We start from the raw sequence: 11979 nt of genomic DNA, 5'->3' as shown, positions 1-11979 counted from the left end.
TACTCAGGAGGCTGAGGCAGCAAGATTGCTTGAATCCCCAGGAGTTTGAGGTTGCTATGAACTAGGCTGATGCCATGGCACCCTAGCCCAGCAACAGAGTGAAACTCAAAAAACAACAACAACAACAAAAAAAAAAAAAAAAAAAAAAAAGCAGCAGCAGGAAAAAGGGCTGGACACAGTGGCACACACCTCTAATCTGAGCACTTGGGAGGCCCAGGCCAGAAGATCACTTGAAACTAAGAGTTTGAGTTTGAGGTTGCAATGAGCTCTCTAGGTGAGGGGGCAAATTGAGTCATTGTCTCAAAAAAAAAAAAAAAGGAATAAAAGGTAAAGAAAGAAAAAAAAAAAGAACAGCAGCACAAGAAGTTCTTAACCAATTTACCACTAAGTAAGCATAATCTGGCAAGTGTAATTTGATGACTTCACTGATGTTACTAGTGACTTCACACATTAGCATTCCACATTCTCTTCTCAGCCAAGGTCAACTAGTAACAATGATAACAATATAACAACATGGTGGAAGAGGGGGTAGCTATCAATTTATAAGGCATTTCCACATGTCTCAGCTCATGTAATCCACACTTTTGTTATCCCCATTTTACTGTGAGGAAACTAATTAAGACAATTATATTAGGCCGGGCATGTTGGCTCATGCCTATAATCCTAGCACTCTGGGAGGCCAAGGGAAGCGGATTGCTCCAGGTCAGGAATTCGAAACCAGCCTGAGCAAGAGCAAGACCCTGTCTCTAGTATAAATAGAAAAACATTAATTGGCCAACTAATATATAGAGAAAAAAATTAGTCAGGCATGCTGGTGCATGCCCGTAGTCCCAGCTACTAAGGAGGCTGAGGCAGGAGGATCGCTTGAGCCCAGGAGTCTGAGGTTGCTTTGAGCTAGGCTAACTCCATGGCACTCACTCTAGCCTGGGCAACAAAGTGAGATTCTGTCTCAAAAAAAAAAAAAAAAAAAAAAAAGACAATTATACGAGGTGTCTAATTATTAACAATGAATGGCAGAGTTAGAACTGAAACCCAACTCTCCTGCTACTAACCTTTATATTCTTTCTACATTGACAGATAAAGAAACTTAAAAACATATATATACACATTTTCTACTAAGTCAGGTGCTTAATATTTAGAAAATAATAGTCTTTAAGTAAATTCTCTACAGGTACACCTCAGTTAGCAAAATTTAATGTACAAGCTGATCCTTATTTTAAAATTTCCCAAGAAGAGTTCTGACTAATACACATTAAAAGATACGGCCTTTCTTAGGAATTTGGTTTGGGGATTCTCTAACCATAACAAATAATTGAGGGTACCTGGATCCTGGTTGGGAATTTTTTTTCCTTGGTTCTGAATTATAATTTATTCCCAAGTAATTAGCAATGTATAGTGTTTGATATTTGTGGCCAAGTGAAATTCTTCACCCTCAGACAAATATAGGATTTCACATATATTAAAATCCAGAATAAATAAATATATTTGGCAAACAGTCACTTAATACTGCTTTCCCTACAAGAAAGAGTCACAAAAGTGTTAGCCCAGTGACAAGGCATGCGGAATCTCTGTGCCACAGCCGCTACAGTTGGTAGGACGTGTGCGTTGGACAATTTCACAAGCTTAGAAAACTTCTGAGAATCCTAGGCCAAAAAAAAAATTGTCCAGAGTTAGTTGCTATTATTGTCTCTATTATAGATCAGAAAACCAAATTTACCAAAATTTGGCACTTGTCCCCAGACAACATCAGAAGACTGAGGACAATTGGTTTGAGGAGAAGGAAAGAGTTTTATTAATTTGCTGACAAATGGGCAACATGGAGACTCCTGTCTGAAATGCTATGGCCTGCTTCTGAGCAGAAGAATAAAGTTTCTACAGGTTCTCATCAATCCCATCTATGGCTAAAACAGTCTCCTGACCTCCACCTGGATCAATCCCACCTTCAGCTAAACCTAGCTCCTGACCTCCACCCAGACAATTCCCTTGAGCCATCTCCTGGTGGCAAGAAGTATAAAAGACATTCCCCTGCCCCTCTGAACCACTGACCTGAAAAAGGAATACAGGTCCCAGTTCTCCAAAAGGAGTGAGGGATGTTTTAAAGAGACAGAAAGCATTTTTCCTATATTTTCAAGCCATTTCTTCTGTTACAACAAGGCACTGAGAAATTGGTAAACCGACAAACATCATAAAGCTACTTACTGGTAGAGTTAGGATTTGAAAGAATGTATTCTCACTCAAGTGTTTGAAATATTAACTCCTACATTATAGTACCTAGGATGTGCCCACACAGAAACCTTTGGTAACAGGGATTTACAGATCAGAATTGTGGCTTAGGAAGACAGAATGTTAATTTGATCATTCTTGGTGCGAAACTTAAAGCAAAAAAACTTTTCTGAACATGCCTTTTACAAATTAAGTTTTCCCTCTTCTTTATCAGCCATCAATCTTGAAATTATAAACTCAGAAATAAACATGATATTCCCTTTGAGAATACTATGATTTGGTTGTTTTCTTCTTCCATTCAGATTCAAAGTGTTTTTCCACTATGAATCTGACCTTTCCAACTTTTCTTTAGTAACTGACCATGTACATTTCCTAACATTTGACCCCTCCACTCTGGTCCAAGACACCATCATCTCTCTCCTGGAGTACTGAAATCGCCCCGTTGTAAGACACAGAATGCTCAAAAAGGAGCAAATTAAGAGGAAGTGTTCAAGTAAAGACGTGCTTAACTTGCCATTAGCTTGGGTAGAGAGATCCAAAGGTAGATTTGGCATTTGGGAGAAAGTTCTGGAACGGAGATTTAGGAAGTGTTTATTGTTTGATTTATTCATGTTCTGAAGACAGATCTTACAATGTCTTTAAAGGCTTTCTCAAATGCTAAGCCAAGACTTCCCCTTACATATCACCTTCCCCGGGGAGACCAGTCCTTTATCCTCAATAGAGGGAACTCAGATGCAACCCTGAACATCCAGCCAGATGGGAAGGGGAAGCCTCAGAAGCTCTAAGAAACATGGTTCCACTCCTGTAGATGGCCAGTGACAAGTCCCCGGTGTTGGGCTCCATGCTCATGGGGGTCTCCAGGTCATCCTCGCTCAGGGGCTGGCTCCGGACACGCTCCAGCATCTTGAGGCCTGTGGGGAGAATGCCCAGAGCTGCTGAGACAGGGCCCACAACTGGAGCCCCAGGGCAGGCCAGAACACACATGGGGACACTGTGGGGGTGTCACCCCAACCAGGTCTTCACAGGTGACCTATTTATACCTCCTCAATATCTTCCCCTCCCTCAACAATTATTAATACGTGCCACAAAAAATGGGCCCTTCCCTTCCCAAGAGACTCCAGGGACCTCATGGATTCCCAGGCACCCAGCTGGTTCTTCAAGAACCGAAGATGCCATGCAACTCTGCCAAGGCTCCACTAAGCCCTCAACCACAGATCAGCCAGATACCTACCCTGGGCTTGATGATAGGAATCCTGGCTTATCACGTGGGACATCATGTGGAACAGCCACTGCCTTGCTCTGTATGGTCCCACCACAGTGACGCGTGTCTGGCCTGTGGGTGTAAACCAACTCTCCAGCTGAATGAGGGTGTAGCTGTGCACCTCGATGCAGCGAAGGTACGTGTCACTCTGCCCTGTGAGCATAAGAGGTGAGAAGACTGACTGTAAGCCACCAGTGCTTGGGGAGTGGGAGGTGGCCTTGGGGGTAGAGACCTAGGACAGATGGAGGTGAGAAAGCTGGGGAAGATCAGAAGAAGTGATAAAGGAGAGGGCAAAGGCAAAAGCCACTCACCGAAGATAAGCTCCTCCTGGGCCTCTTCCAAGTAAAATACCATTGGAGCATGAAAGTTTTCGGGCTCGATCCACCATGGCTTCTTGCCGGGAGCACTGGTTTCCATGTCCACACGCTCTGCTGCTACCTGATTCAGAAAAGGGGCAACTGCAAGCAGCTAGCTGAAAAAGCACTTGGAAAAAGTGAAGAAGGGCCAAGGCCCTCTCCCAAATATAGGTGCCTAAAGGACCCGCCTCTTGAACCACCTTAGAATCCTCGTCCAATCCCAGTAGCTCCTCTCAAGAAAATCCATTGTAGGCTGGGCGTGGTGGCTCACGCCTGTAATCCTAGCACTCTGGGAGGCCGAGGCTGGAGGATCACTTGAGGTCAGGATTTCCACACCACCCTGAGCAAGAGCGAGATCCCATCTCTACTAAAAGACAAAATAATTAGCCTGGCAACTAAAAGTAGAAACAAAAAATTAGCCGGTCATTGTGGCTCACTTCTGTAGTCCTAGCTACTCAGGAGGCTGACACGAGAGGATCACTTGAGCCCAGGAGTTTGAGGTCACTGTGAGCTATGCTGATAACAGGGCAACAGACCAAAGACTATACCTCATTAAAAACGAAAAAAGAAAATCCATTCTAATTGTCTACTCTGAGCTTAATCCTTTCATACCAAACTGAATAATCACATCAGTGCTCACCTCTCTGATGCCTAGGAATCAAAAATTTTCTTCATGCTAATTTCAAAGAGTTTTGAAGCAAATCTACTAGCCATGAACTAGGGCTACAATTGAGGAACAGAAGGTATTGGAGCAGGAAGGCTCCAGAATGGACTTTCTAAGTCTGGACAGGTACCAGCATCCAAGCGATGACCTTATATGTGTAGTCAAGCAACGATGGGTTTATTTAATGTGCTGCATGATGGGACAGTAAACACCACAGGAAAATAAAGCCTTACAGGGAAATTTGTGGAAAACTAATTATAGGAGTGGCTAAGTGAGTCTAAGGAGTGTTTAGGGAAACAGTGGCCTCTTTTCTAACATGGGGCAATATGCTGATTATCTTGGTAACTTGTATTTAGGAGGTAGGGAGGATAATATGGTCTTTTTCTTTTTCTTTCTTTTTTTTTTTTTTCTTTTTTTTTTTTTTGAGACAGAGTCTCACTTTCTTGCCCAGGCTAGAGTGAGTGCTATGGCGTCAGCCTAGCTCACAGCAACCTAAAACTCCTGGGCTCAAGTGATCCTCCTGCCTCAGCCTTGAGAGTAGCTGGGACTACAGGCATGGGCCACCATGCCATCTTCATTTTTTCTATATATATATTACTTGGCCAATTAATTTCTTTCTATTTCATAGTAGAAACAGTGGTCTCGCTCTTGGTCAGGCTGGTTTCGAACTCCTGAACTCGAGCAATCCTCCCGCCTCGGCTTCCCAGAGTGTTAGGATTACAGGCGTGAGCCACTGCCCCCAGCCAGCTAATATGGTCTTGATTACAGAGTATTGTATCTCTCTGGCTTCAAACATAGTTACAGACTGGCCTTTCTACATCTTCCGTCACAATCACTGAGTGGTCTTAACGGTAAAAGTATTTAGCAAGAGATATTTATATTTGGTAGGGATGATTAGAATTTACCTGTCAGCTTCCAAGTGCAAGCTCCTAAGTGCTTTGCACTTCTCAGCCTCCCCTTTTGACCTAAAAAAGACAGTCAGCCCTCAGGACTTCAATCTGTGGGATGCACACCCATATCAGTCTCAGAAGCCATTGATAAAAAGGTTAGTGGGAGAACACTGCACCTTCATATAGTTGGTGTCTATATACCTTTTCTTGCAAAATGAGATGTTGAATCCTCTGGAAAGACAATGATTTCCCAGTAGCATTTAAGCTAGTCAGGGTTAATTGGTCAACTACAATCTAGGTAAGTAGTAGAAAAAAAGTAATTATTAATCCTATTAATAGGCTGCAAATACAAGGGCCTAGATTTCCAAACCAGGCCATGAAATCATGTCCAAAAATCCAAATGAATCTGTTCCAGAGAGCCAGATAATCTTTTCTTTTAACCAAGCCACAATACTGTTCTACCTGACCAGGAATGTTTTAGGAAGGTGCTACAAACACCATTTACTAGAAAACAAAGTTCTTCTTGGCTAGCCAAGACTATACAATCATCCATGACCACCATGAAATTTTACTGGACCTAGTTTATTGAACCTCTGGAGAAAAAATACTGTCATTTATGACTTCTGTTAGGACCAGAGACAAATTTTGAACTACACTTCCTACTTGTATTATTCCTACTTATTGGAATTGTAGCTCCCGCAGTGCAGATGTAGAGAGAGGAAATGATTAATATCTCTCCGTGCTTGCCTTGTTTTAGTTCTCTGAGTATCATTCTCAGAGAAACAGTTTCCTGTAGAAGTAGATGTTTTAAATTATTATTAGTATTAACCACTTTGGGACGGCACTCACCGGCCTCGAAACCTTGCCCACAGCCGGCACTCATAGTCCGCACAATAGTTTGTGCGGTGCATTGACGACGAATCCGTTTTGCTTTTGTGTGATGAGGAAAGCTTTAAAGCACTGACAGTTTGTTTTACTTACAGGCAGCTTTACTTGTAGTGTAAATCAGAACAGGTAACATGTACATATATGTTTTCATTGCGTTATTTTTAAATGTTCAAAATTTTATTTTGATAAGTGAAAAATTAGAAAGTCAAATCACAGCTGTCAGCTAAAGTCGCTGTGAGCGTTCATCTGTGGCTATCAACTACAGTCGACGCTCCTACCAAAGTGGTTAATAAAATAGTCTAAAGATATATTACACAGGATAGGTTTGTGTAATGATCAGGTGATTACACATAAAAAGCAGTACCTTAGTGTTGCACAGCCTATATCAGGGCTGTGTCAGTATCATTGATCAAAGTAACAGCAAGAAAATTATTAATCCTTCAACATGTGAAGATGCTTGAGCGAAGGCCTGGGAGTCACTGAAGAGATAACAGACTAACACAGCAAGGATAGCCCCAACACATTGTTGCAGTGACGTCAGGAGAAGTCTTTTGTCGTTTGGGGTTAATGTCCAATTTTGATGAAACTGAAGGTCAGAATTAATATTGTCCGGAATATTCATATTCCAGGAGGGACCTGTAGAAGAAAATCTGCCTTTTGAAGTGTTGAAAGGAACAGCCATTAAATTTTTGTTAGTGGAATCAGATGCAGAATAAAAAATACATAATCAGTCAGATTTAAACGGTAGCTATAGTCTGAGAAAAGCACACAGGGAGTTTTGCCATTCCTTAGGTGGCAGAGAAATTCTGTACTACAGAGGATTCAGGTAAAAATGTCAATAAAATTTGTGAAGCTTGAAAACTTTTGCTTGACCTTTAGGGGGCACCAAAACACAATGATGAGGACAGCAACATTTTTACAAAGGAGAGTGATGCTATCAGAATATTTATCTTGTTTTATTGTCTTGGGTAGGAGTATCTACTTGGTATCATCAACATCTGGATCCGAAAATCTTGGTGTCGTACTTTTCTTCCAAAGATAATATTTTTCTGGAGAATACTTAAGAACCCTCAGTTTATGGTTTCCCTCCGACTGTCTCCCTTGCCATTGAGGCCAAGGGTATTTTTTCCTTTGAGTTTTAGAATTTTAGAAGTCTCTTCCAAAAGAATAAATCTTCAGACTTCTATGCATGATAGGTTAATTAGGTGGGTTTCTTGGGAAGGCTGCTGTTACCACTTAAAAGTTAGGGGCATCCAATCAATTCTTGGTGCCAGGTGTGGTAGCTCACTCCTGTAATCCTAGCACTCTGTGAGGCCTATGTGGACAGATTGCCTGAGGTCAGGAGTTCGAAACCCAACTGAGCAAGAGAGAGACTCCTTCTCTACTATAAATAAAAAGAAATTAATTGGCCAACTAATATATATATACAAAAAATTAGCCGGGCATGGTGGCGCATGCCTGTAGTCCCAGCTACTCGGGAGGCTGAGGCAGCAGGATTGCTTGAGCCCAGGAGTTTGAGGTTGCTGTGAGCTAGGCTGACTGATCCAGGGCACTCACTCTAGCCTGGGCAACAAAGGGAGACCCTGTCTTACAAAAAAAAAAAAAAAGAAAAAGTGCTTCCCTCAGCAGAGAGGGAAGCTCTGCGCCCCAGGTCCTGTACAGAGCAGGGGGAGGACACGGGCCGCTGGACAGGCTGCGGGGCCCGCAACCCCTGCCACAGCCCCGCACCACACACTGCTTTGGTGTCGCAGCTGCTCCCCCAGTGGAGGCGCCAGAGGACGCGCGCTCGGGAGGCGGGTCCGCGCAGGGAGCGGCGGGGACCAGACTGGGCGCCACCTCGGGCCACAGAGGCGAGAAGGCGGGACTGGCGGCGCGGCCACCTTGGCGGGACCTGTCTGCTGGAGGCCTTCGCAAGATTTCCTTCTCGGTGTGTTGCGGGTTGGGTGGCGGGACTGAGACCTGAGGAGGGAGCCCGGGTGAGGAGTATAATGAGATCCCAGGTGCCTCTCCTAGAAGAGCATGTGGCACAGGGCCAGAGAGTTAGAGCCCCGAGCATCCTCCTGCCCCTTGCTCCCACTTTGCCTCTCCCTCTGTCCTCCCCCCATCTCAGTCTCTGGCCTCTGTGGCTCCCTTTCCTTCCCCTCGCCCTTCTTTGGCCTCCTCTCACCCTCCCACCCACAGGCTTTCTGCCTCCTCCTGGAGAGGGTTGCCTTTTCTCAAAGGAAAGAAGTGCAGGAAACAGAAAATTTCTTCCTGCTCAGACGGAAAAACAAGATAGAATGCAACCTGAGAAAAAAAATTAGAGTAGGGAATGCAATTAAACTGAAAAAGGGAAGCTGGGAAGTCCCCAGCCCTGGTGGCCCAGGAGGGGAAGCATCAACTTTGACTTGATCTTGGTATTGTGGAAAAAAAGTCTGACTACAAACTGTGGGCGGAACACAAAGAAGCTGAATCTCAGTCCCTACATAATGTGCCTGGTCTCTGGCTGTTGGCAATAAGAGGTCACTTTCTTGACATCCAACTTCTCCAGTGTTTCCTGTTACTTGCAGTTAAATGCGTGCCATGTGATTCTCATCCCTTCTACATACTTCTCATTTTGATTGATTGGGCTCAGCAATATTCCACTTTTGAAAGAAGGAGAATGATTTATAGGTAACTAATATTTTATCACATATCTTCAGAGCAAAAAGCACAAATATATCTTTTATTTCTTCAAATTTTCAGCTTCACATTTATTTAACTTTTTTCTTTTATTTATTTTTTTCCAGCATATTATGGGGATACAAATGTTAGCATTACGTATATTGCCCTAGTTCCCCCGCCCCACTCGAGTCAGTGCTTCAAGCTCCTGTTGATTTAGACTAATAGTCAGGTAAAATTTTCTTATAAAGAGTCAGGTAGTAAATATTTTATGCTTTGTGGCATGCAGTCTCTGTCAAAACAAATCACCTCAGTGACTGTGAACAACACAATGAACAACAGCACAAAAGTAGCCAGAGATAATACATAAATTATGGGTACAGTTGTATCCCAAGAAAATTTTATTTATAACAGAAATTTCATTTAATGTAATTTTATATGTAATGAAATATTATCCTTGTTTTGATTTTTTTAAAGCATTCAAAAATGTAAAAATGGGCAGGGCATGATGGCTCACACCTATAATCCCAGCACTTTAGGAGTCCAAGGTGGGAGGATCCTCTGAGCCTAGTAGTTCAATACTAGCCTCGGTGATATAGCCAGATCTCATGTCTACAAAAAATATTTTTAATTAGCCGGGTGTGGTGGCATGTGCCTGTAGTCCTTGCTACTTGAGAGGTGGAGGTGGAATGATCCCTTGAGGCCCAGAGTTGGGGGTTGCAGTGAGATCTGACCACGCCACTGGAGACTGAGAAACAGTGAGAGCCCCTGTCTCAAAAAAAAAAAAAGTAAAAAGAATGTAAAAATAATTCCTAAACTACAAGTTATACCACAAAACAGGCATGAAAAAGATTAGTCTTATCCAGGTACTAATATTATAAAACTTCGATCAATAACAGTGTGTTTACTGATGCATGCATACAAATATTTATCAATGGAATAGAGAACCAAAAATACACCTAAAAATACACAGAAACTTAAAATTTGATGAAGGAGACAACTCAGATTAGTATAGAAAAGATGCCTTACTCAATCAATGATGTTGGGATAAACAGGTAAGCCATTTAAAAATCAATTGTGGCCCTGCCCAGGGGCTCACACCTGTAACCCCTTAGGGAGGCTGAAGGGGGAGGATTGCTTGAGCCCAGTAGTTCCATGTAGCAGTGAGCTATGATTACACCGCTGCACTCTAGCCTGGGAAACAGAGCAAGACCCCAAGTCTTAAAAAAGTAAAATCAATTGGAACCATAACTAACAACCAAAATTCAAGTATCGATTCCACTAAATCAATACTACTAAAGTATTATAGTTATGGAATGAGGAAGACCTTCCTAAGAATGAAATAAAATGCAGAGGCCATTACTTAAAACACATGAATTCAACCTCATAAATATCAAAAATGTCTACATGGCAAATACACCAAAGGAAAGTAAAAAACACATGACAGGCTGGTCCGATGGTAGTGGGTTATCAGAACATATTCACATTAGTGTCACTAAAGTTGGTATTCAACCCCCCACTGCTAAATTTGACTGGCTTTTAAAAAAAATAATAATAATAAATAAAAAATAAAAAACACATGACAAACTGGAAAGAAATACTTGCAACTCATATCATAAGCAAAGCACTAATTTTTATAATACATCAAGAGGTACCAGAGGCTGGGAGCAGTAGCTCACACCTTTAATCCTAGCTCTCTGGAAGGCTGACGTGGGATGATCGCTCAAGGTCAGGAGTTCAAGACCAGCTGGAGCAAGACCCCCATCTCTACTAAAAATAGAAAGAAATGAGCTGGACAGCTAAAATATATAGAAAATATTAGCCGGGCATGGTGGTGCCTGCCTGTATTCCCAGCTTCTCAGGAGGCTGAGGCAGAAGGATCACTTGAGCCCAGGAGTTTGAGGTTGCTGTGAGCTGGACTGATACCACGGCACTCAGTCTGGCCTGGGCAACAAAGCAAGTCTCTGTCTCAGAAAGAAAAAAAAATGTACTACAAATCAGTAACAACACAATGAACAACAGCATGAATAAACAGTTCATAGAGGCCAGGCGTGGTGGCTGACCCCTGTAATCCTAGCACTCTGGGAGGCCGAGGCAGGCAATTGCTCGAGGTCAGGAGTTCGAAACCAGCCTGAGTGAGACCCCGTCTCTACTAAAAATAGAAAGAAATTAATTGACCAACTAAAAATATATAGAGAAAGAATTAGCCGGGCATGGTGGCGCATGCCTGTAGTCCCAGCTACTCAGGAGGCTGAGGCAGGAGGATCACTTGAGCCCAGGAGTTTGAGGTTGCTGTGAGCTAGGCTTACAGCCACAGCACTCACTCTAGTCTGGGCAACAAAGTTAGACTCTGTCTCAAACAAACAAACAAACACAAAAAACAATTCATAGAAAATGCAATATAAATTGCCTTTATAAACATGAGAAGATATTAACTGCCACTTGTAATAAAATAAATGCAAGTTAAAACTGCATTAAGAAACCATTTTTCATCTATCAGACTGAAACAAATTACAAATATTCAATACCCACTGTTGGTGAGGGTATGAGGAAACAAACGAATACATACATGGTAGAAATATAAATGGGTCCACATCTAAGCAAGGAAACTTGTCTATATCCATCCATTAATGCACTTTTAGCAATTTATCCCACAGAGAAATGTGCAACATGATGTATGCACATTGCAGTACTGCAGTAGTTTTTGTTACAACCAAAGATTGCAAATAACCTAAGAGTCCACCAAGACGGATGGGTTGAATGTTACATCCATACAATGGAATACTATGTAGCTATAAGAAATTAGTAGAAAGTGTTTATGCTCTAAAATGAAACCATCTACAACATATATTATTAAGTAAAAAAAATAAAAACAGTCAAGGTGCTAAAGAGTGTATTCTATTTTGTCATTTGTCTGAAAAAAAGAAGAAAAAATTGGAAGGATTTATCTATCATAGTGCATTTATCTGTTTATTAAAATAAATACAAGAAATCAGAAACAAATTTAGGAATGAAACTGTACGGCTGAATTGTTTGGAGGGTATCTTTTTCACTAAA

The 11979-nt window shown here is 42.1% G+C and overlaps 1 protein-coding gene across 1 annotated transcript; it reads right to left on the bottom strand.

The window, feature by feature from the left end:
- Positions 1–2937: 2937 nt before the first annotated feature.
- On the bottom strand, positions 2938–8338 carry LOC142871017 (KH homology domain-containing protein 1-like). The gene is made up of 4 exons (XM_076003575.1): positions 7943–8338; positions 3796–3922; positions 3455–3637; positions 2938–3134 (listed from the first exon to the last, which is right to left on the bottom strand). The coding sequence occupies exons 1-4, from the start codon at positions 8336–8338 to the stop codon at positions 2938–2940; spliced, it is 903 nt and encodes a 300-aa protein (XP_075859690.1).
- Between the last annotated feature and the right edge of the window lie 3641 nt (positions 8339–11979).

The sequence above is a fragment of the Microcebus murinus genome, chromosome 5 (genome assembly GCF_040939455.1).
Source record: "Microcebus murinus isolate Inina chromosome 5, M.murinus_Inina_mat1.0, whole genome shotgun sequence".
Classification (NCBI taxonomy): domain Eukaryota; kingdom Metazoa; phylum Chordata; class Mammalia; order Primates; family Cheirogaleidae; genus Microcebus; species Microcebus murinus.
This window is presented reverse-complemented; position numbering and strand designations above follow the sequence as displayed.

Bases quoted from the DNA above. Each gene is read 5' to 3' on its own strand.
- LOC142871017 (XM_076003575.1), bottom strand. From the start codon at position 8,338: ATGCTCGGGGCTCTAACTCTCTGGCCCTGTGCCACATGCTCTTCTAGG. The intron at 3,638-3,795 runs GTGAGTGGCTTT...TTATGCTCACAG, and splicing joins CCAGGAGGAGCTTATCTTCG to GGCAGAGTGACACGTACCTT. The intron at 3,135-3,454 runs GTAGGTATCTGG...TTCTCCCCACAG, and splicing joins TTCCTATCATCAAGCCCAGG to GCCTCAAGATGCTGGAGCGT.